Source organism: Podarcis bocagei (genome assembly GCF_964188305.1).
Source record: "Podarcis bocagei genome assembly, chromosome: 14".
Taxonomy (NCBI): Eukaryota; Metazoa; Chordata; class Lepidosauria; order Squamata; family Lacertidae; genus Podarcis; species Podarcis bocagei.
Window position 1 is genome coordinate 18,205,878 of NC_138139.1, and position 23,666 is coordinate 18,229,543.

The window sequence follows — 23,666 nt, forward strand, 5'->3', positions numbered from 1 at the left end:
GATAAATAGGTACCACTCCAGCGGGAAGGTAAACGGCGTCTCCGTGTGCTGCTCTGGTTTGCCAGAAGCAGCTTAGTCATGCTGGCCACATGACCTGGAAGTTGTACACCGGCTCCCTTGGCCAATAAAGTGAGATGAGCGCCGCAACCCCAGAGTCAGTCACGACTGGACCTAATGGTCAGGGGTCCCTTTACCTTCCCTTTACAGGGGGAAAGGGATGTTCTAACAAGTCTCAGAACCTCTAGCAAACTGGAGGAAACCTAAGTAGTGCAACACTGTAATTGGGAGGCAACCCTCAGACAGTAGACTGCATGAGGCATCCACAGCACTTCCAAAGGAAAACTTTACTATTATTATTATTATTATTATTATTATTATTATTATTATTATTATTATTATTAATATACTGGGAACTGGGCAGAAAATTGCCAACAATCAAGAGGATTTATCCAGGAGTATGTGACAAGATTGCTGGGGTTTTCCCCCCTACTCGCTTCATTCCTACAACAGTCTGACTAATAGAAGGCTTTTCCCTTCTCATTTCCATGGCCGAAAAAGCCTTACCACCAAGATGTCTGCCTGAATGGCAGCTGTTAAAAGCACATGAGCAAGGCCAGAAGTTTTTAAAGAAAGGTGGCAAACCCTATTAGTAATCAAAAGACAGATTGTCTGTTTAAGTTGATGGTGCGTCCACTGAAATGAAACTAAACTTAAGTAGAAATCAAGCAAAGATAAGGAAATACATCTGTTTACTGTCTGTTCTAGCAATATGGTTCAGTTCACTTGACCATCAGGGTTTTATTTTCTTTGGCTTTTTATTATCAGAAATATATTTGCTTCTCTGCCTTCCATTCCAAATATTTGCCTTTGAAGAAGCAAGGCTGAATATTAACCACTGCAAAGTTACCAAATAGCACAGCAACATGAAACATCTCCAAAAGTGGTGTTAAACTTTAAAAAAATTCCAGTGACAAGAATTTCAACTCTACAGCTTCTGTCCCGCCATCACTGCTATACAACAATCCAAACAGTGTGCTTCAGATATTATATATATATAGAGAGAGAGAGAGAGCTCTGTTTACATCCTCCTGGTAATGATTGACAGGTTAGACCTAGTGGCTGTTTTGTGGTGTCTCTTTTTAATTGCAGTGTTGACATTTGCAGGGTTTGGCATGCCTGAGTGAAACACACACACACCTGGTGTAATGCTAAAAAACAAAACAAAAAAAACACCTGTATTTGGAAGGAAGCACAAAAAGGTTGTAATAGTCAAGAGCAGTGATGCTCAAGGATTTCATCATGGCATTTTAAAGAAAAGCAACCCAACCCAACTTCCCAAAGCAACTCATGAATTGGAACGCAGGTGTCCTTGAGTCCTTGCTTCAAAAACCGTGCCAAACATGCATAGGAAAAATATATGCATATTTCAGGATAAAAATCAAATGCAAACAAAAATGTGCATTTTGTGAGAGGGAGATATGTTTAAGGTAAAGGTAAAAGGACCCCTGACCATTAGGTCCAGTTGTGACCGACTCTGGGGTTGCGGCACTCATCTCGCTTTATTGGCCGAGGGAGCCGGCGTACAGCTTCCGGGTCATGTGGCCAGCATGACTAAGCCGCTTCTGGCGAACCAGAGCAGCGCACGGAAACGCCGTTTACCTTCCCGCTGGAGCGGTACCTATTTATCTACTTGCACTTTGACGTGCTTTTGAACTGCTAGGTTGGCAGGAGCAGGGACTGAGCAACGGGAGCTCACCCTGTTGCGGGGATTCGAACCGCCAACCTTCTGATCGGCAAGTCCTAGGCTCAGTGGTTTAACCCACAGCACCACCCGCATCCCTGGAGATATGTTTAAAATCATGCAAATCTCTATCTGGTGAGGGGTTTTTTAATGGCGAGTTGATACAAAAATGGGATGGAATGGATTGAATACATGTAAAATCAACATGCACCAGAAATAGACTGGTCCATCTGCATCCCTAAGAAGGAGACAGACCCAACCATAGGTTCCTCAGAGGTTTGCTGACAGCAGTATGAGAACCAAGAATTGCTTATGGTATGAATGCTTGGGTAAGTCCCTCATACTATGGACTTCTAAAGGTTTCATACCGGTTGAACTTGGATTTCTTTCCCTCAGAGAGGAAGGATCCTCTCTAGAGAGAATCCTGGGAAAGATCAGGTCCAGATTTTTGGCAGGAACTCACACTGCATTCAGTTTAGCAAAGGGTGCATAGAATTTTCAGGTGGGGAAAGTTCTAAGGGATTGGGAATGGCTGTCATGCCAATCTAATGAATTTACACAGAGAGAATAGGTACAGAGTTGCCTAATGGTTTTGTGGTGGTGGCTTTTCAGATGGAATTGGGCCAATTATTTACTCACTTCAAAATTTGGTAACCTGGTCCTGCTGAATTTGAGGACCCTCCAGTTCATCCTATCTGGACAACTACTTCAAAGTCCAGCCAATGCCAATAGGAAAAAGAGAAACCAGGGTACCTATCACAAGCACTGGACACTTGCTCCACAACATCCCTCATACTTTCTTTCTTTTTTTGTCCACCTCTAGCCAATATAGAAATCGTTGCTGCTGTTCACATCTGCTGTCAAGAATACTGCTGCCCAGAGTACCACAATACAGTGGTACCTCGGGTTACAGACGCTTCAGGTTACAGACTCCGCTAACCCAGAAATAGTGCTTCAGGTTAAGAACTTTGCTTCAGGATGAGAACAGAAATCGTGCTCTGGTGGTGCGACGGCAGCGGGAGGCCCCATTAGTTAAAGTGGTACTTCAGGTTAAGAACAGTTTCAGGTTAAGAATGCACCTCCACCAGAACGAATTAAGTTCTTAACCCGAGGTACCACTGTATATTATTTTGAGGCAATAAGGGAGATCAGCAGCTGATGTGCTCTTTCCAAAACTGACCTCTATCCCAACTCCAATGGAGATACTACCAGAAGTGAAGGGGGAAGGATTCACTTTGAGATATCAATTAAATGTGAGAATCAGCCCTAAGGGTCCACATTTTGTATAGGCAATTACAGATGCAATAGGCACATGTTGGCGATACAACAGACTGTAACCCCGAAGACCTAGTTTGTAACCAAGATTGACTAAGCTGTAGCTTAGCAATGGAGCTTCTGCTTTGCAGGCAGAAGATTCCAGGTCCAATCCCTGACTTCTCCAATTAGGAACAGGAGAGACCCAGGTCCAGAACCCTTGAGAGCTGCAGCCGGTCAGTGAAGACCAGAGATGAGGTAACTTTCACATTCATAGAGGACTGTCTTTCTTCATGGGCAACCTTCCAAATGGGCAGAGCAAAGAACACGACTCATTGTTCTGTAGGCTATGCTGCAGCCATGTGAATGCAGAGGTTTCTTTCTACAATATAAACACCCCCACATCCCTCCAGGAAACCAAGAGACATTATCGAGTTCAAGAGCACTTGCAAAAGCACTTCAAGAGGGTGTGGAGTGGGGCTGGGCCCAGGGGTCAGTCCTGAGTGCCAGACGTGGAAGCCTGCATTTGACCTCCAAGTCTAAGGTCTCTCTCTACTGAGCTAGATGGACCACTGGTCTGACTTGGTATATAAGGGAGTTTCCTATGTTCCTAAACAATAGGGTGTCGCCACTGCTAAAGGTTGCATCCTTTGCCATTGCTTCCCCATCAGCTAGGAAAAGCAAGTCTGTTAATTCTGCCCACAATAGAAGGGACCAAGCAAAGGGCTTTCAGAAAGAACTTTGGTGTAGGTCATTTTAGGTGGAACCATCAGCTGAAACACTAATTGGAATCCTAATTGCAGAGCGCATCAAAGCACTCAGCTGCTGATAGTTCTTAAGCTTGCCAAGAGGTTTTTCTGCCCTCCCATCCTCGTCCTCCTCCTCATTTACCCCTCCCCTACCAACTGTAAACACAGAGATGATTGCTCACGAGCCGGGGTGGAGAGAAATAAAATAATTATAGGAGCCGGGCATGTTTGCTGCAGGCTTGTTCAAGCCTGGTCTATTATCATCTCTTTCCCCCTGGAACACATCACTGGCAAGGAATTTAATCACTGCATGATTAACAGCTTAGAGAGCAAGAAAGAATAACACTTTTAAAGGAGGGTGTGATCAACAGAGGCGAGTAGGACACATGTTCATGAAGACTGAGCAAGCAGTAGCGTTGGCAAAGGCAGACTGAGGCATTCAGCAGATGAGTTCGGAGAACGTGCCCCAGACCACAGCTTCTTCCAGCAAATGCCAGGCCCGAGCTGTGGGCAGAGGTTGATTTAAGCACCTGCCTTCCCACCCAGCACTTCAAATGGCAGCTACCAAGCAGCTGCCCACTCTGCTCCCAGTTGCTTACCTGGGCCCATATCATCTGCTCAGAGATTTCTTTTGGAGACCTGTAGTATGGCCTTGGTGCACCCTGAACATGCAAAATTCTCATCAGGGTTTCCCAAACTGGGGTCTCTGGCTGTTATTGGACTACAACTCCCATCATCCCTAGCTAGCAGGACCAATGGACTGGAATGATGGGAAATGTAGTCAAAAAACAGCTGGAGACCCAAGATTGGGAAAGCCTACCCTAGTTCAACGAAACAAGTTACACTCCCAAGCAAAACTAAACTTCTGTGTCTGTCTATAAAACTGAAATTTGCCTCCTCTGTTTGCTACTGTTGCCTTCAAAGCTCTTCAAACACTCCCAAGTGCTGTGCCAAAAATTCCCCCTGCATTTCCCATGCACTCGAAACCATTCTCCGGCAATTGACCCTAAAAAAGGGGAAACTATCAACAAGGAGAGAGAATTGGTGTCTGCAAGAGTGTCCTTTCGTTTTACAAATCAGCTCCATTCTGCAGTTCTCCCAGATTCCCATACTTCAGACCAAAAGCCAGGAGGAGACAACATGAGGTAATGCCTCCCATGGGATTTTTCCAGGTCAGGAAGTGTGGGCAGCTAGGAAGGTTGCGGAGTGCTGAAGAAATCTTTACCGGAAAGAAACACACATATATCTCTTATCTCTGAACCATAAAATAATCTCAAAACCGCACACTGACCCACATTATAAAGAAACTCCCAAGCACCCTGAGAATGAGGCAGGAAAATTGAAGTTTCTTTCACAGAGGGGAAAAAGCACTTGCAAGAAACTGGAGAGCAGATTTCTGCACAGCACTAGAATACAGTGGTACCTCTGGTTACATATGCTTCAGGTTACATACGCTTCAGGTTACAGACTCCGCCAACCCAGAAATTGTACCTTGGGTTAAGAACTTTGCTTCAGGATGAGAACAGAAATTGTGCACCGGCGGTGTGGCAGCAGCAGGAGGCCCCATTAGCTAAAGTGGTGCTTCAGGTTAAGAACAGTTTCAGGTTAAGAACGCACCTCCGGAACGAATTAAGTACTTAACCCGAGGTACCACCATGCCAACACAATCAGCCCACTTAGGAAACTGAATGGGGGGTGCTGAGGCTGAGAGATTCATAAGCTGTCCTACCGCAACCTTAGCAAGTTCATGGCCAAGGCAAGATTTGAACTGGTGGCTTGTGCCGGACCATGATTCATAGGTCTGCATTAGATCTTCAAGGATTTTCATCCTCTCTTCCTCCTCCTTTATTTCCCATAATGCCCAGCCTTAAAAAACCAGTCAGTTGAGGACTGAGCATGTTCATTGGGCATGGGATGGTGGCTGACTATTGGGGTGGGATGAATGGTCCATTGGCAGCACCTTAACAAACCACAGTTCCCAGGATTCTTTGGGGGAAAGCCATGACAGTTTAAAGTGGCATAATACTGCTTTAAAATGTATAGTGCAGATGGGACCAGTGATGATGAAAAAGGGGCTGCCATTTTTAGCAGGACCCCAAGAAGAGGGATGCGGGTGGCGCTGTGGGTTAATCCACAGAGCCTAGGACTTGCTGATCAGAAGGTCGGTGGTTCGAATCCCCGCGATAGGGTGAGCTCCCGTTGCTCAGTCCCTGCTCCTGCCAACCTAGCAGTTCAAAAGCACGTCAAAGTGCAAGTAGATAAATAGGTACCGCTCCGGTGGGAAGGTAAACGGTGTTTCCGTGCGCTGCTCTGGTTCGCCAGAAGCGGCTTAGTCATGCTGGCCACATGACTCGGAAGCTGTACGCCGGCTCCCTCAGCCAATAAAGTGAGATGAGCACCGCAACCCCAGAGTCGGTCACAACTGGACCTAATGGTCAGGGGTCCCTTTACCTTTACTTTAAAAGCATCAAGTTAGTATGCAGGTTCGATCCTCAGCATCTGAGAAAGATTCCCTGCCTAACATCCTCGACAGATGCTGCCACTCAGTGCAGACAACACTTGTCTAGATGGACCAATGGTCAGACTCTGTATTAGACAGCTCCCTATGTTCCTGTATCTCCTTTTCCAGCCTCAGCCACTATTTCTAGGTTACACTCCTTGCCAAACTCGCCCTGAGGAGTCCCACCTCCTGAGGCCAAGCCAATAAATCTTAAGCAAAGAATTTTAATATGTGCATTCCTTCCAATCTTATGTTAAACATTCCAGCACTTCATATGGCCGGAGTTTTAGGCCGAACAGCCAATTACAGCCTCTTTTTTGGCCTTTTGTTCTGCTCAGTTAATTTTAATCTCAACCGACTTGCAGTGAAGCAGCTCAGATAAGCTTCTTACAAGGATCTCTGGTTAATGTTGCTATTGTTGGTTCAAGATAGAGTATGAGCCTGCAAACTTTACTGCACTTGACTTCACTGCCAATTACACTGCGGGAGGAGGGGGGGAAGAAAACTTATGAGGGTTTAAGATAAGAATCAATAGGGGCAGACACTCAGATCTGCCCACATTATCTGCAGCCTTCTCTCGGTCCCAAGTTAAGAGGCAGGAGCTGCTAACTTTTCCAGAGAGAAACCATGGCTTCTTTGAACTTTAGATATCAAACGTGCAAAGTCCATTTACAGACTTAGTCCATATATCAAGCTCCATTTCCATGGTGTCTCCACATCACATGGCTTGTGCTAGTTACAGCAGATATTCACTTATCAGGGAAGAAAAGCAGTGAACTCCAGCACACACCTGGAGTGGAGGAAGAGGCAAGATCCTAGTCTGGTCTGGTTCAGATGTAATGCTAAACCAGAGATGGGGAACATCAGGCCCAGTGGGCCCCAGGCGTCTCTACTGGGCTCTCAAGACTTTCAGTAAGTGGCCTTGGGCTGCCCCATTCCTCCTTCACACATGAGAGAGACTAAAATGGGGAAAAGAACTACATATGATGCCTTGGAGGATGGGTGGGGTAAAATAAGTAATGCATAGAACAGGCTTCCTCAGCCTCAGCCCTCCAGATGTTTTTGGCCTACAACTCCCATGATCCCTAGCTAGCAAGACCAGTGGACAGGGATGATGGGAATTGTAGTCTCAAAACATCTGGAGGGCCGAGGTTGAGGAAGCCTGGCATAGAATCATAGAGCTGGAAGGGAACCCAAGGGACATCTAGTCCAATGCAAGAATCTCAACTAAAGCATCCATGATATCGTCAGTAGTGTAGATGAGATCCATGCTAAATAAAGACCCAAAGCTTTATTGAACCAGCCGTGCCCCATTAAACATGCCTAGACTTCTTAGTAAATATTGCAGCGCTTTTGGAGCCCAATTAACAGCGCCACAAAACAGTCCACAAAAACGGCAAACACAATCCACCACTTCAGTTCTCTTGATGTTTTAAATGTGTGTGCCTTTCGGCCTGCAAATAAAGCACCGATGGGCCAATTTACTCAAAGTGGGAGATGTTATTCAATTTCACCGCTTTTCAAGCAAGTAAAGGCAAAAGACTGGTGTGCAGGCAGTAGCTTGTTACACCAAGTCCTTACACCTTGGGTTCATTCCATGCCCATATTTCCACCCACTGCCAGCTGTACCTATCCCTCCTCTTCCTCAATCTCTCCTTTTGACAGTCTCCTCTTAACAAGTTTAATGTCTATCGAGAACATAGGTGTGTTGGGGTGTTTTGTTTGGTTGTGGTTTTGCTTTTGCAAATGGGCATTCCACGTAAGCCAATTCCTTTGAGCAATTCTCCCTACCTGCAGTTTTGGTCCTTACGCGATGTGTGCATGAAAGAGAAGGAAAAAGAGTACACTAAGTATGAAGTTGGCCTGCAAACAGAAAGAATCCATTGTGCAAAGATCATAGGCCTCTGGACTTGGAAGGACTTTACACGTGTAGTCAACGCAGGCAAAGAACAAGGAGCTCAATCGGTTCTACAGGAGACTGACTTTTGTTCTGAGCAATTAAAATTCCAATCAGCCCTCTGTGTTCTTCTGCCAAATATCATCAGACTGTCCCCCTCTCTCCTCCCACCCTACCATGGAACAGTATCAAGAAGTTTTGAATTGCACAAAGGTTACTACTGCGTGTCATTATCTCAAACTTATCGCCACTCATGGTGCTTCCATGCATCTTATTCTGTTCTGAACAATCCCTGTGATAACTCTTGGTGGAGGTGAGGCAGGGAACCACGAATCCCCCATCCCAGAGTTTAAATATCAAGCTTTTATAAGTTTGGGGAATTTTTAGTTTAGAGAAAAGGCAACTAAAGAACGGAAGTGAATACATTTATGCATGGTGCAGAGAGAGTTTTCCTCCCTCTCTCATAGCACAAGAACTCGGGGACATCCAATGAAGTTGAACATTGGGAGATTGAGGACAGACAAAAGAAAGGACTTATTCACACACTTAAACTGCGGAACTCACTGCCACAAGAAGCAGTGATGGTCACCAATTTGGGATTAGGCAAATTCAGGGAGGCTAAAGCAATCAGCGACTACTAACCCTGATGACTATTTTTGCTGTGCTGCTTTCCCCAGGAGAACTCGCTCTTTAATGCTCTATATCGGCACAAACTGCAATTCTAGTTTTCCACAGAATTGTTTTCAGTGGTAAAGAACAGGTTTTTGCAGGGAACAAACGCCGGGACAAGAACACAAAGAAGAAGTAGTTCTCAGCTTTAATTAATAATAATTTAAAGAGCAGACCTGTACCTAGAAACGTGGCACAAAAGGAAGGCTGGATGATCCCATAGGTGAAAACAAACACACTGGATAAAAGCTTATCTGGTTAATAAAGCAAACACCCTCCAAAACAGAAAGGCTTATGAATTATAATTCCTACAATTCCTGACCATTGACTATACTGATTGGGACTGATGAGAGCCGGAATTCATTATCATCTGGGGGAGCCACAGGTTCCCCATCCTTGGTATATAGAGTTCTGATCATTAGTGTGTTGAGAGTTAGCACTATACCTTCAAAGCATATTCTTTCCCCTCAAAGAATTCTGGGCACTGTAGTTATAATCATTCACCGAGTTATAATCCCCAGAAACCCTTAGCAAACCACAGTGCCCAGAATTCTTTGAGGGGGGCAGGGTGTGCTTCGAATGTGCTTTGAAAATACAGTGAGTATGTAACCAAAGCTGTTCCTCTGAAAAATCCACCTCTTCCTACTCATTCCTGGGGGTTTTTCCAGCCAGAACTCAGTTCCGACACCTCTCAGGTGGGCGCCATTGCCATTATAAGAGAACATGGGAGGCGTTCGTGGTAAATTCTGGCACCTTCCATTACTTCTGGTGGATTCTTGGCATTCTAGCTTCAGCAGAGGAGTTAACAACGCAAGTCTTGAGTGTCAATATTACAGATTACGGTACCTCAGGAACAGTCTAAATCCCCAGCAATAAATTCTTTATTCCCCCTGTGAGCTTCTCTTAGTCAATGTCAAATACATATTCCAGAAACATGACTTCTGCCTCTCTGAAACATCAGCATCCCCTGCTATCTCTGTCCACTGGGGTAAAAATAACTTAATTATGCTATCAAGCTGTGCTTAGCAAGGCCAGGAGACTGACATTAAGAGTGTCAATCACGTTGTCTCCTCATTTTGCACCATACGCATTTTGCACATTCTTTCCTGCATCGAAAAAGCCACAGGTGTATCAGGGTTAATCATCAGCCGTATTGTTTGTACAGTTCCCCCCATCAACTTAAAAAAAAAAAAAAATGGAGACCTACTAAAGAAGGTACGACCTGTCTAGTCTTGCTGACATCTGCAAACATTTACTTCCTGATTCTAAAAGTAACTGCAATGTGCCATTTTTTAAAAAAGAAGAAGAGGTCAGTTGCTAACATGAGAGCCTTGCGTAGACACGTTCATTGATTCAACAAATGACTAGGACTACCATTCCATAACAACACACACAAACTGGTATTCGGTGCAGAATACAACTGATTTCTAGTCTTTAGGGCTTATGCAAAACTTCAAAACCTTAAATTCTTTTTATATCCGCTGCTTTTAACTTTTTGATTCTGCAAAACCAGTTGGGATAGTTCAGTCAGAAGGGCATGAGACTCTTAATCTTGGGTTTGAACCCCACGTTGGGTAAAAGACTCCTGCATTGGAAGTCCCTGTAACCTCACTTCTCGCAGTTTGAGAACCAGCAGAAGACCCTCAGAGGAGGACCTCAGTGCATACAGAACAAACAACTTTCCAAATATACAGCAGACACAGACATATGAACTGATAAGACACAACTGCACAGATTTGTTGGGTTGTTGTTTTTTAGAATTCCAGAGCCATGTCAGGAAAGAGGCTGTTAGTGAGTGTGTGTACACACGCACACATATCCTTCCTAGCCTTTTTTGTAACAGAAAACAGCAGAGAAAAAGCTGGAATCTGGGCCTCCCTTCTTGTTGCACTCAAACTTATTACTCTTCCAGACTGCTGTCTATCAGTTCTGAATTATTTCAGTAGGGAGGGTCCTGGTGTTTTGTTTTTCAGGTTTATATAACAGGGGGGAAATGAAATAGCAATTGCAGTGTTTAGACTACTGAGAAAATGCAAGGCTACATAGGCAATCTTCATAATCACTGCTGCCCTTTACAGAAAGAGGGAGAGGTGGGATATAAATCACAAGCGGAGCAGCTAGTGTAAACTAATGAGAATGAACAGCATGCCAGGGATCTGCTGGATTTAATCTTGAGCCCGGAATGCCAACAGTAACTTGAATCTCTTCCCAAAAAAAACCTTACTGAAAGGGGAAACAACACGGCACATCAGAGAGATGGCAGCGAAAGTTAAAAACAGAGGCATAGCTTCTTTGCTGGTCTTTTGTTAATGTCATTTTTAGAAGCCTTAAGTAGGCCAACTTTTGCAAAAGTTTGAAGAAGACGAAGAAAAGTCAGCAGGAACCTGGAACAGCTTTTAAAAACAGAAACCCTAGCAAACACCACAGAGCTCATCGCGCCGCACATTTTCCATCAATGGTACCTATTGAAGTTGACCGGGTAAAGGATGACATCTTCTGGTGCTCTGCCATCCCATTGGATAATATAGCTTTGCTCCAGCATCACCACAGGCTGGTACTGTTGGTACGGCACCCCTCTGTTCACTCCGTGTAGCCTCAGAGGATGGAAATGGTATGCGGCTCTGGCAATTGATAAGGTCAGATTCTCAGGACGCCTGGCTTGAATATAGAGCTGAAAGAGAAAGCGGGAAGAGACCTATGTTACAGCCAATCAAGCTCAGCTTTCACACATGCATTCAATCAGCAGCATGTCCCTTTCAAGACTTTTGCCAGCAAAGGGCTCTGGGCATCCAGAGCTGTAGCCAATGGACCACTTCCAACATAAATAGTGCATCAGCGACACAAATAGCATTCTGAAGGGTTATTTCTTGGAAAAAATAATAATCACAGGCAATATTGTCCCAAAAATGGGAATCACTTAAGCTCAGTTGGTAGAGCATGAGACTCTTCACCTCAGGATAGTGGATTCAAGCCCTACATTGGGCAAAATATTCCCATACTGCAGGGGGTTGGACAATATGATCCTGGTAGTTACTTCCAACTCTGTGATTCCCCAATGGGGAAACAAGAGAATGGGCATTGAAATGCCACTTGAAAAACAAAAACAAAGCCATGTAAGGTGCCAAAGAAAAATGTGGCCCCTGCAAAATGAGCCAGGATACATAAGCAAAGTTTGGGAGCTGCAGGGAGTGGGAAGAAGGTAGATCATGGTCAACTGGTTGACCTTTGGTTCACCAAGGATTTCTGTTCCCAATTGCTCAAGAATAGCAACAAGGGGGACTTTTCAGCCACTGAGAAGTAGTCTTCTCATCCTTAGTGCTGATTGGAGCCAATCAAAGTGAAAGGAGGTGAGGATTGGCTCCTAGGGTCATTCTGGAGAAGGCTTGTGGGAGAGCACGGAAGAGTTGTTCTGTATGCTAAGCGTTTAGGAACATTGGAAACACAAGGTGCTTCCGTTTCAAGAGAATGAGGTCAAGTTCTGTTACGTCAAATGGAATGCCAAGGAAAACACAGCTCAAGTCACTCCAAAAGAAGATAATAAAGCACTCCAAATCACTTGCCCATGTATGTGCACAGAGGGGGGAAAGCCCAGATTCAACTGGAGGAGGCACGCGAAGATCTGCTCTAAGCATTGCAATGCGTCCCTAATCATTATTATTCTAGAATTGTAAGATTGCTGTATAAACTTAGAAGGTTTATAATCTTAGAAGGGGGCGGTGGCTGTGAGAGGGCATGGCTGTGATAATCAAGAAGGGATCCTGAATTAGCTACTACACTACAGATGACGATGTAAAGGACTGAGTAAGTTCACACTGGGAGAGACGTTCCTAAGATATTTATCCCCAATATATGCTAACAAATGGCATTTATGGTAGTTTTGCATTACATGCTATGCTTCACATGACAGAAAGAGACTAGCAATTGCTGTTTCTCTGACAAGGATGCAGTGAGTGTTACAAAAAGAGAGAGAGAGGAGAAAGAGAGAGAGAGGAAAGCTTTGCGGTTAGTTAGAAATATTTCTAGACTGACTGCATTTCTAACTGCAGCCAACGCATGCACAATTTCAAGGATTATAATCAAGACCATTTCTCACTTTCCTATATCTAAGCAGTCAACATCAAGTCCTGCATATTCATTCTTTTACTATGTAGTTTGGAATGACTGACAAGTCCTTTCTTGTAATGCAACTATGATTAAGAAATCGTAGCATGCAGGTGAATGCAAAGATAACCTGACTGCAGGCTGGTGACCAATGACACCACCCCCCCCCCAAAAAAAAACCACCTGGTTTAAAAATGTAGGGTAGTATTCAGCTAAAGTTTACTTAGAGTAGGCCTACAGAATTTTATTGACCTGCACATTTTCTGGCCTTTTGCCAACGCTTTTAATATAGGACTACTAGATGACAACAGGGAGATTTCCTATTGATGGAGGATGGTGGGGGGGGGGGAGAGATTATCTCACCTTTTTGGCCCAAAGATTCTGAATGAAACTCACACTGTAAGCTAACACAACCAACAAGATATCGCTAATGATTGGTAACGGCGAAATAAAATGGGAAAAGAAACAAAACACCACAAAATAGGGCAGGAATATAAAATACAGTCATACCTCGTGTTGCGTTTGCTTCAGGTTGAGCGTTGTCAGGTTGCGTCCCGCAGCGACCCGAAAGTACTGGAAAGGGTTACTTCCAGGTTTCGCCACTCGTGCATGCGCAGACGCTCAAAATGACGTCACACGCATGCACAGAAGTGGCAAATCGTGACCCGCGCATGTGCAGACGCGGGTTACGTTCTGCTCAGGTTGCGAACGGGGCTCCGGAACGGATCCCGTTTGCAACCAGAGGTACCACTGTAATGCTGGTGATAAGGAGAGGCTTTAAAAGAGGATTAGACAAATTCATGGAGAGGCTAGCTTTGATAGTTATGCTCTGCCTCCACAGTCGGAGCAGCAATGCTTCTGAATACCAATTGCTGGAAGCCACAGGAGGGGAGAACGCTCTTGTGGTTGAATCCTGCTTGTGGCTTTCCCATAGGCATCTGGTTGGCCACTGTGCAAACAGGACACTGGACTGGATGTGACCTGAGCCAGAAGGCTCTTCTTATGTGTAGTGGTTGGGAGTTACTCGTGCGCAAACCTTCCCGTTTAGAAGCTTGGCTGCCTGGGTTAAACCGTTTTGACTGCACAGCCCATCTCAGCGTGGCTGCCTCAGTCGCTAGCAGAATCTGTCTGTGGGCGTTTCTTAAACCTTTGCCAGCATAAAAGCTGTTTGACACCCAATCGTCTCCGCCTCTCACTGCGCGGGAGTCTTCTGCGCAGGGAGGGCGTGGGTAGTGGAGGACCAGTGCTCTCCTCACTGACTTCCAAGGAAGAATCCCGGAGCCCTTCCACCTCCTCTGCCATTTGCTCTCCTGGATCCTTGGTGTTACGCTGATTTCCTTCCCCCTCTATCAAGCTACGTCTCCCCCTAGTGCTGGTACCTTCCCCTGCAGAATCGGAGAGCCTCTCCTTCTCCTGTTGCTCTGATGTCAGTTCCCTGACATTATGTTTTTCATATGTTATTCATAGCGTACAGCAGTGGTTTTCAACCCCTGTGCCATGGCACCCTGGGGTGCCTTGAATCATGCTCAGAGGTGCTGCAGGCAACAATGGTCTCTGTCCCTCTTTCCTTTCCTCCCTCCTCTTCTGCCCTCTCGCGTCTCTGCCTCCCAAAGGCTTGCACAGCTGTTTATTGCAGCAGCCCTGGCTACAAGCTCCGCAGGTGAACGGTGCCTCTGGGAAGCACTTCTCTGTGGGGAGTGGGGAGTGGGTGACCAGCTCAGAGACCAGGGGTGGCAGCAGCAGCTACCCAAAGGAAGAAGAAGAAGAAGAGGAGGAGGAGTTTGGACTTGATATCCCGCCTTTCACTCCCCTCAAGGAGTCTCAAAGTGGCTAACAATCTCCTTTCCCTTCCTTCCCCCACAACAAACACTCTGTGAGGTGAGTGGGGCTGAGAGACTTCAGAGAAATGTGACTGGCCCAAGGTCACCCAGCAGCTGCAAGTGGAAGAGCGGGGAAGTGAACCCGGTTCACCAGATTACGAGTCTACCGCTCTTAACCACTACACCACCCTGGATCTCTAGGACCCCAAGGAGAGGAGAGGAGGCTGAGGGAACCCGCCACAAGGGGGGTGTTCAAAAAAGGGTGAGAGGCTGCCAGCTCTGCAGGCAAGGGAGACATAACTGGGCTCCTGAGCCCCACAGGGGTGCCGCAGAAAGAATGTGGTTGGTTAAGGGAGCCGCGGACTCAAGAAGGTTGAAAACCTCCCTCCCCCTCCCTCCCCAATACATGTGCACACAGAACATACATGTACGTTTGGACTAAACTCAAGAATCAGCATAAAAATGATCAAAACACACATTTACTAAAAGGGGATTTCACCTGTCTGTACCGCCAAATGAATACAGGGTCTTGTCTCCTGAATCCAAAAACAGGAGGGGAAAGAAAAGCAGATTTGGTCATGGAGTTTCCAAAGATCAAAGGGAAGCAAAGGGTTTCACAGTCCTCCATGATTGGAACTAGTCCTTTTTATGCCTTTCAGAGCAAAAATTCAGAGCGTGCACACAACACCAGTCTGTCTAAGCAAGACGGATGCTGCCTTTAGCTTCTGAAAGTTGATGGCATTTTGAAAGCTAAAATTTGTGCTCTGTTTCAAAGCAAATACCTCTCCCTGCGCTCGTGCCAAATTCTTATGCCTTCCCTTCAGTCCAGGCAAGTCCTGAACTAAATTCCCCACAGCTTAGACGCTGATTGGATGGGAAACTCTAGTAAAGAAGGGACAGGTCCCAGAGAAAATGACTGTTTGTTCTTGCCTTACACAGCCAAGGAAAGTTCTTAGGACGGAAAAAGGGTCTCACTGCATGGAGTGCCATAATGCGCTTATAAAAATAGACCAAAAAAAGAAGAGAGAGAAAGAAAAAGGGGGGAAAGAGCTTATCTTGTTTACAGTTCAGAATTTTTATGCAGCACCGAGTAGCTAGATGCAGAGCCACTGCCCATGTGAAGGGTGGAGCTGTGGCTCTCTGGTATGGAACATGTTTTGCACACAGAAGGAACTGGGCTCAAGCCTAGGCATACTCAAGTAAGGATGGGCGGATATGTCGATTTCAGTTTCTCATTTTTTACAATCCTCAGTTTTCCACATTTCCACATTGGTTTGCAATTTTCAGTTCATGAAAATTCATCAGCATTTTTGTGCGAATGGCTTCCAAAACTGATGTTTTTTATGCAGTTTGACCTGGTGTACATATTTATGAAAAGCTATTTTTCCAAATATAATGCATTTTTGAGCGTTATTCTTCCTAATATATGCATTCTTTTGCACACTTTATCCTTGTGCATGGGGTTGGCTTTTGTGTGTGTGTGTGTGTTTGTATGCATTACAGTGGTGCCTCGCAAGACGAAAAACTTGCTAGACGAAAGGGTTTTCCGTTTTTGCGTTGCTTCGCTAGACGAATTTCCCTATGGGCTTGCTTCGCAAGACGAAAACGTCTTGCGCTTTTTTTAAAGCCGCTTGAAGAGGCGCAGTTGCGATGGACCGTGCTTCGCAAGACGAAAAACATCGCAAGACGAAAAGACTCGCGGAACGAATTCTTTTCATCTTGCGAGGCACCACTGTATTTGGCTCAAAAACTGCATTGCAACGTCTAGAAAGGTGCGCATTTCAAATGATGGGTTTGTTCTGATTTACGTATTGTTTTGAAAAGTGCAACTTCTTTTTAAATGTCACCTGAATCAAATTTCCCCAACATTCCTATCCTCAGGTTGGGTTGGGAATTGCCAAAATGCAGCGTCCAACCTGGCCTTTTCGTGCCTGAGATGTATATTTTCAGAGCTTACTCTGCTTTTTTCTAATTGCATTTTAATTTTTTTAACTGTTATTAATATTGCATTTTAAATAGTTGGAACCCACCCTGGGATCTTAGTAGAGTGAAGGAGGCAATACATTAAAATATCATCATCATCATCATCATCATCATCCCTGTCCACGAGATTGCTACTCATCAGTGTAAATATGGGGACAAGCTTGCACATGACGCGTTTCCAATATAGACGTCAAACTCTGTGTGTCCCTTATGTACAGTGCCACATAAACTGAATGTTGATGTCTGTTTCACCACGCTGGATACCACAGGAACTAATTCCTAGGGGCCAAGGTCTCTTCGCCCCCCCAAATAACATATTTGAGGGGGCCAGGCCACCGCAAAGTTGTTGGGCATTGCCATTCAAGTGGTATTTGTGCACCATGTCTTGTGATCAATGATGCGGGGTGGGGCTTACCTGCCCCCCCCCCATATTTTACACAGCAAGCAATCCCGATGGATTCTTTTGCCAGGTACACAGGGCAAAACAGACACAGAGGATGGGATACAAGAAGCATCCAAAATCAGGGCCTCGCCACACTTTACATCTAGTACAGCACCATACTACTTTAAAAAGTCATGGATTCTGCCACAGAATCTTGGGAACTGTAGTTTGTTAAGGCTGCTTGGAGAAGACTCCTATTCCCCTCACAGAGCTACAATTCCCCGAGTGGTTTAACCTTCAACCCCTCTTCCTAGGAAATGGTTTCAAATGGTAGTTAAGATGCATAGTGGCAGCTCTTACATTGCTCCTGGCAGATTCATGAAAGCTGGGGTGGGGGGTGGGGGCAGAAAATGGGTCTGGGTCTGGCTCCTTTGCAGTAGATCATTAAAGGCTTCTGGCTCACAACTGTCTACCAACAGCAATTAAATGCTTCCCCCCCTACCCCTGAATTAGGCTGCTCAAAAGGCTTGCTACTCAAGCAGAATTGGATACACGGGTCACAGACTTCTTCGTCTCCTTCTCGTGCACAACTGTGGTTCAAATTATTTCTTAAAAGAATAAATAATAAGAGTGGAGAAGCCCAAATTTCAATGAAACTGCAGAACATAGAGAGGGGAGGTTTAACTCTTCCCTCCCCAGCTGTGGTTCTAGAAAAAAAACAAAACCTGGCGATGCAACTAGTGTTAGAAAGCTCCCATTAGCACCCATGAGAATTTTCTTCTTCTTCTTCTTCTTTCATATATATTCATTTAATCTGGGGTGGGGACACCTGTGGTTCTCCAGATGTTATTGGGTTCCATCGCTCCTCATCAGCGTGGCTAATCTGGAGAGACACAAGCTCCTCATCCCTAATGTCAGGCTTCCTCAACCTCAGCCCTCCAGATGTTTTTGTCCTACAACTCCCATGATCCCTAGCTAGCAGGGCCAGTGGGCAGGGATGATGGGAATTGTAGTCTCAAAACATCTGGAGGGCCGAGTTTGAGGAAGCCTGCCGAATGTATTGTAACCTGCAGCTTAATCATGCATCGACTATGTTCCCAATCAAAATGGTTCAGCCAGGGCAGGTAAAATGTAAAAAATGAAACTACTTTAATCCAAAAATGAAACTACATAGACGAAGATGTAGGGTGGCCTCAGGCTGATGAGGATGGCCAGAACATACATACATACATATATATATATATATATATATATATATATATATATATATATATCTCAGCTAAATTGACTTTTGGGGACAATAAACTATTCCTATTGACAGATTATCCCAGCACTGCATGCCAAGGGGAAAACTGCCCTGTAAATTATTCAGGGAAGGATATTAAGCAGATGCTAGCTGGATCTGCAGCCCAATGTCATGTTTTAAATTCCCTCGTGCAGCCAGGAATTCTCCTTGCTAATGAGAAAGTCCTGGAGAATGTTAATCATATATCTGAGGCTCTGAGAGACAACACACAACAACAACAACTCTCCCCCGCCCGGTTTTTGGCAGCTTTCGACACTCCTGCTTTCCAAATGCTCGTCTAATGCTAACCAGCAGAGCCATGCAAAAATGTGCAAGAAGTGAAGAATTGAGAAAAGGAAAAGTTGGACAGGGCTGTAGGCAGATATACTGATTTTCTCGCTGTTCTTCATTCTCTCTTCATCCATCTATCCATCCATCCATTTTCTCTCACACATCTCCATAGAGGCCCCTCTCTTACCAGCTAGCTTTTCTCTCTGGGACTCCCCAGCCTCTGTTCATGCCAGCCTCTCTCCACTTCCTTCCTTCCTTCCTTCCTTCCTTCCTTCCTTCCTTCCTTAATTCATTCATCCCTTCAGCAGCACCAAAGCTTCCTTCTATCATCCCACTGAGAACATCTCTGCATAAGCATCAATGGTCCAGCCTTACCTGTGCATATTTCCCAGCGCAAATCATTCCGTTCCACCTTGGGACGATAAGGCAGCCCGGGTGACGAATCAGATAGTTGTCTGACCTGCCCACAAAGGTGCCTGGATAGCCTGTCACTGAACCATCCAAATCATGGAAAATCGAGACCTTATCGCCATCATTATTATTGTCTCCAAACCACTGGCCTGGTCTGCCCAAGAACACTCTGAGCCCAACCTTTGAAGAAAGACAGATAAGAACAGAAAGTCATTATTACTGCAGGAACTCTATTGCATTTCAGGCTACTAAAATAGCTATTCAGTGCTTAAGATTTCCATGGTGGAAATGACAGGACCCCACCATGTGGGCTCTGTGGTTTATCAACTGCATAGCAGGCAGAAAATTCAACAAGTGCAGCCTTCCCATCACTGTACAGAATACATCTGATGAATTTCCACCTGCTATGCAGTGGTACCTCGAGTTACAAATGCCTCAGGTTACAAATTCTGCTAACCTGGAAGAGTTACCTCAAGTTGAGAACTCTGCCCCAGGAAGAGAACAGAAATTGTGTGCTGGTGGCGCAGCAGGAGCAAGAGGCCCCATTAGCGAAAGCACGCCTCTAGTTAAGAACAGTTTCATGTTAAGGATGGACCTCTGGAACGAATTAAGTTTGTAACCAGAGGTACCACTGTATAGCTCTTAAAGCAGGTTTGGGGGACAAGGGAGCCCGGATGTTGATGCATTTCAGTATTGGTCACCCCCAGCCAGCATGGCCAATTCTTAGGGATGGTGGGAGTTGTGATCAAGCAACATTCAAAGGGCCACCACTCATTCCCCAATGCTATTTTAGAAAACAAAAAGTTATGTAACGGACAAAACATGGCAGTCTTGCACTGTTTGCTTGACAGTTTCTCACTTCAGGGTACTTAGTGCATCTACCAAGGAGCTCCAAAAGACACAATAAGATTTGATCCTCACAACCACCATGCAAGCCGATTTAAGCTAAGAAAGCACCAACTTGGCCAAAGGCTACCCAGTGAGCTTTGTAGCAAAGGAGAAACTTGAACCCGGGTATCTGCAACCCAACCCCCTTTGGATGAGGAGTTTATGCCCATCTAGATGCTGTTAGACTCTAACTCCCATCAGCGCTAGCCAGTATGGCCAATAATCACAGGATAATGGGAGTTGTAGACCAACAACATCCCGAAAACCACAAGTTCTCCATCCCTAGTCTTGCCTGGCAGTGACTCTTCCCAGTTCCAGACAGGGTTCCTCATACATCTTTGTTGGAAATGATGTGGTTGCTGAAACCCTCTGTTGTATCTACAGAACCCTGCATCTACATTGCTTCTTCATCCGCAAACCTTGCACTCTGTGCTTCTATGCCCCCACCAAGCAACATAAAATGAAGCTAAGCAAGGGAACGCAATACATGATTCCACCCCGACAGATTCAGTTTCTCCAGATGTCTAGAGGAGAGCATGAGGAAGAGTGAGCCATCCTTGTGGTGAAGGGAAGTTCTAGCCCAAGTCAACTCAAGCAAAGTTTGTGATCTTCAAGAAGCGGCCTGCAAGAGTAGAGCCTCTTGCGCTTGCTCTGCACAGCTATCAAGCTCCACGTGGTTGCGGGAGGGCGCAACCGAATGAATTCCTCACCCTCCGTCTGACCTTCAACGGGCAACGTTTAAACAAGTTGCAAAGTGTGTGATTCACTGAAAGGCAGGAGGCCAAAAGAACTTCCCTTCACCACAAGGAAGCAAGGAGCAGACACACCTAAACTTTGCACACAAAAATTAGGAACCCTAATAATCAGTGCTGACCATGCACTAGGAACATTAGTCAGGCACCTAAATGCTATGCAGGAATCTGCCTTACAACAAGTCCAACCAGTGGTGCCTCTAGCTCAGTGTTGTCCTCACCAATCTTCCTCAACTGTGGATGTTGCGTCACAACTTATACATCATGCCTGACCACTGGGCTAAGTTGGCTGGGAATGATGGGAGTTGTAGTCCAACATAATCCAGGGAACCTCTGCCTGACAATGTACTCTGGACAACCCAGGTGCCAGAAAGACCACCTCTCCCTTATACACCTGCCTGGAATTTAAAGATCTATGGATGCCCTCATGATGCCACAGTCCTCTGAGAATATGGTACATGGCAACTCACGAGAGAGCATTCTCAATAGTAGCACCCCAATTCTGGAATGCCCTTCCCTCTCAGGTGCGGTTCTGAGTTTTGACGCAACACTAATGGAGTTTTGGCGCAAACTAAAAATGTGCATTTGGCCAGAGCCATGCCCCCTCACCTGGCTGATGTATTAATGTAGTTAATAAAGTGCTTGATCTGACGGTAATTTGTACTTAAACCAAATATTGATTTATTGTACTTTAATGTTCCTCACATTGTGTTAACCACGATGAGCGAGCTATAAATAATTTTAATTATTCTGGTATATGTATTTGATTCTCAGTTGCAGCATTTGATGTTTTGTGATGTGCGTTCGCCTCCTTATTGGGCGGATGGCTTTGCAGGCGGGCCCCGGGCCTCCCTTGTAAACTGGCTTATCACAAGCCGGATCGACTTCCTGCCACCAAATGGGCCCATTTAAACTTCCCCTGGGCGTGGTGCCAAGGGCCGCAATTGGTCATTTGGTCCTGCACCCAGGGGAATGCCCCCTAATTCCTGCAGGACCAAATGACCAATTGTGGCCCTTGGCGCCACGCCCAGGGGAAGTTTAAATGACCGGACTGTGGGGTCTTTCAGCCTCTCTCTCGCTAGGCCGGTTTGACTGTTAAAAATAGGTGGCAAACGGCTCAGAGATTCCTTTGGAAGTGAGAAGCAGGCACAGAAATTGTTTAAATAAATAAAATGCACACAGGACAATCAAGCAGAGGCACATTCCCTACTGCCAAACCCACACAAAAAGAAGATGGGCCCAGTTAACATCTCCGCTGACTTACACTTCTCTCCATCCTGACCAGTGAGGCGTTGTTCTGAGGACTTATCTGCCAGGCGTTCTTCATGAAAAAGCCGATGGCGCTCGAGTGCCTGTCCGCAGTAGGGGTAAACTTTCTAAAAGTGCACTTCGTCAGCCGGACAGGACCATCGTATATCTGGAAGCCACGGATCGGAAACGTCCTATGAAAGTTACAGAAACGAAAGCAAGAAGGGGTGGGGGACATGGGTTTTTAGCTCTTCCTGAAATGTGTTACTTCCATTTTATCGTTTATCAGGTTTTATTTACCCTACCGGGGGGCTCACTAAATAAGACTCTCTCATTTCCTCTTCCAAGAATTGTGCAAGGCAGATTAATTTAGCAGATAAGGGGGGTTCAAATGATAGCCTTTACAGTGGTACCTCGGATTACAGACTCTTCGGGTTACGCATTTTCAGGTTACAGATGCACCAAACCCCTGAAGTACAGAAACGGTTTACTTCCAGGTTTCGGCACACTCGCGCATGCGCAGAAACGCTAAATCACACTTTCCGCATGCGCAGAAGCACCAAATCGCATCACACATGTGCGCAGATGCAGCACTGCAGGTTGCAAATGCTGTGGGTTGCGAACGTGTCTCCTGCACGGATCACGTTTGCAACCCAAGGTTCCATTGTATATGTAGGAACAGACAAATCTGTCAGTTCTGGTTTCTCTTGGTTTCCCAATTTTCAGTTCCTCACATCAGTTTGCATTTTTTTAAAAAAAAAGTCCTCATGAAAATTCATCAGCATTTTCATGCAATTTTTTGGCAATATGGGTGGCGGCCATTTTGCATATGACCACCAATGCATGGGTTCTTTTGAACCCAGAAGAGGGCAGAACAAAGGCTTAATGGAGCAGGCAGGGGCATAAAGAGTTGTAACAGGGCAAGATGGGCTTATGCATGCTCTGCCAACCCGCATGGTGCCCAGGAACAGAACTCCTGCATAAAATGGTCACCACTTGTATATGAACGTTCGTATGCAATCTTGCCTACTAGATACATTTTTGCAAATTTCCTGAAGAATAATACATATTTGTACGGAACTTTTATTAATCAATGGCGGCATCTTAATGCACACTTTAATGCATGGATTTGTGGACACATTACCTAGTTGGAGAACTGCACTGCAAAATTCAGATAACAAATTTCGATGGATGGCTGTGTTCCAGTTCTTGCATCCCCCCCCCAAAAAAAGTGTGAATTAGGGTGGGTTTGCCTATGAATGCAAATAAAATCAAATTTCTGCCCCTTCCTTAAGTCAGGTGTCCGCTGGCCACACCTCCTCCAGCAGCTCGCCCATTCACAGTGTAAGTGAGAAAGGGCCTCTATGAACATACAGCAACAGCATCTGTAGGGTTTCCCCACCTGATTGGGCAACCCTGGCCACCAGGATTCTCCAGTCAGGTGGAGTCCACCTGTACGAACTGCCCCTTCCTCACTAACTCCAAATTTGTAGCTGCCAGGGGGGCATGACTAGAGAATGGCCAGCACACTTGCCCTCAAATTCACTTCACATGGTCATTCGACACATGGAGCATGTTTGACTACTTGTACTGAATTTTTCCCTACATTTATTTTGTCTATTAAATTTCTATAATGCCCTGCATACGAGGATTACAGGGCAGTTTATGATATAAAACCACAAAAGAATGCAACAT

The 23,666-nt window shown here is 45.4% G+C and overlaps 2 protein-coding genes across 4 annotated transcripts in view; both read right to left on the reverse strand.

Annotated features, from left to right (window-relative positions):
• CEMIP (cell migration inducing hyaluronidase 1) overlaps positions 1-23,666 on the reverse strand; it is a 167,372-nt gene that overhangs the window by 117,098 nt on the left and 26,608 nt on the right. The gene's annotated exons all lie outside the window — the stretch shown is intronic.
• LOC308573758 (cell surface hyaluronidase CEMIP2-like) overlaps positions 1-23,666 on the reverse strand; it is a 100,213-nt gene that overhangs the window by 28,135 nt on the left and 48,412 nt on the right. For all 3 annotated transcript variants that reach the window (XM_081171014.1, XM_081171015.1, XM_081171016.1), the window contains 3 exons: positions 21,988-22,165; positions 19,048-19,263; positions 11,273-11,481 (listed from right to left, as the gene is read on the reverse strand). In XM_081171014.1, the coding sequence (XP_081027140.1) occupies positions 11,273-11,481; positions 19,048-19,263; positions 21,988-22,165 (603 nt within the window). The remainder of the gene's footprint in view (positions 1-11,272; positions 11,482-19,047; positions 19,264-21,987; positions 22,166-23,666) is intronic.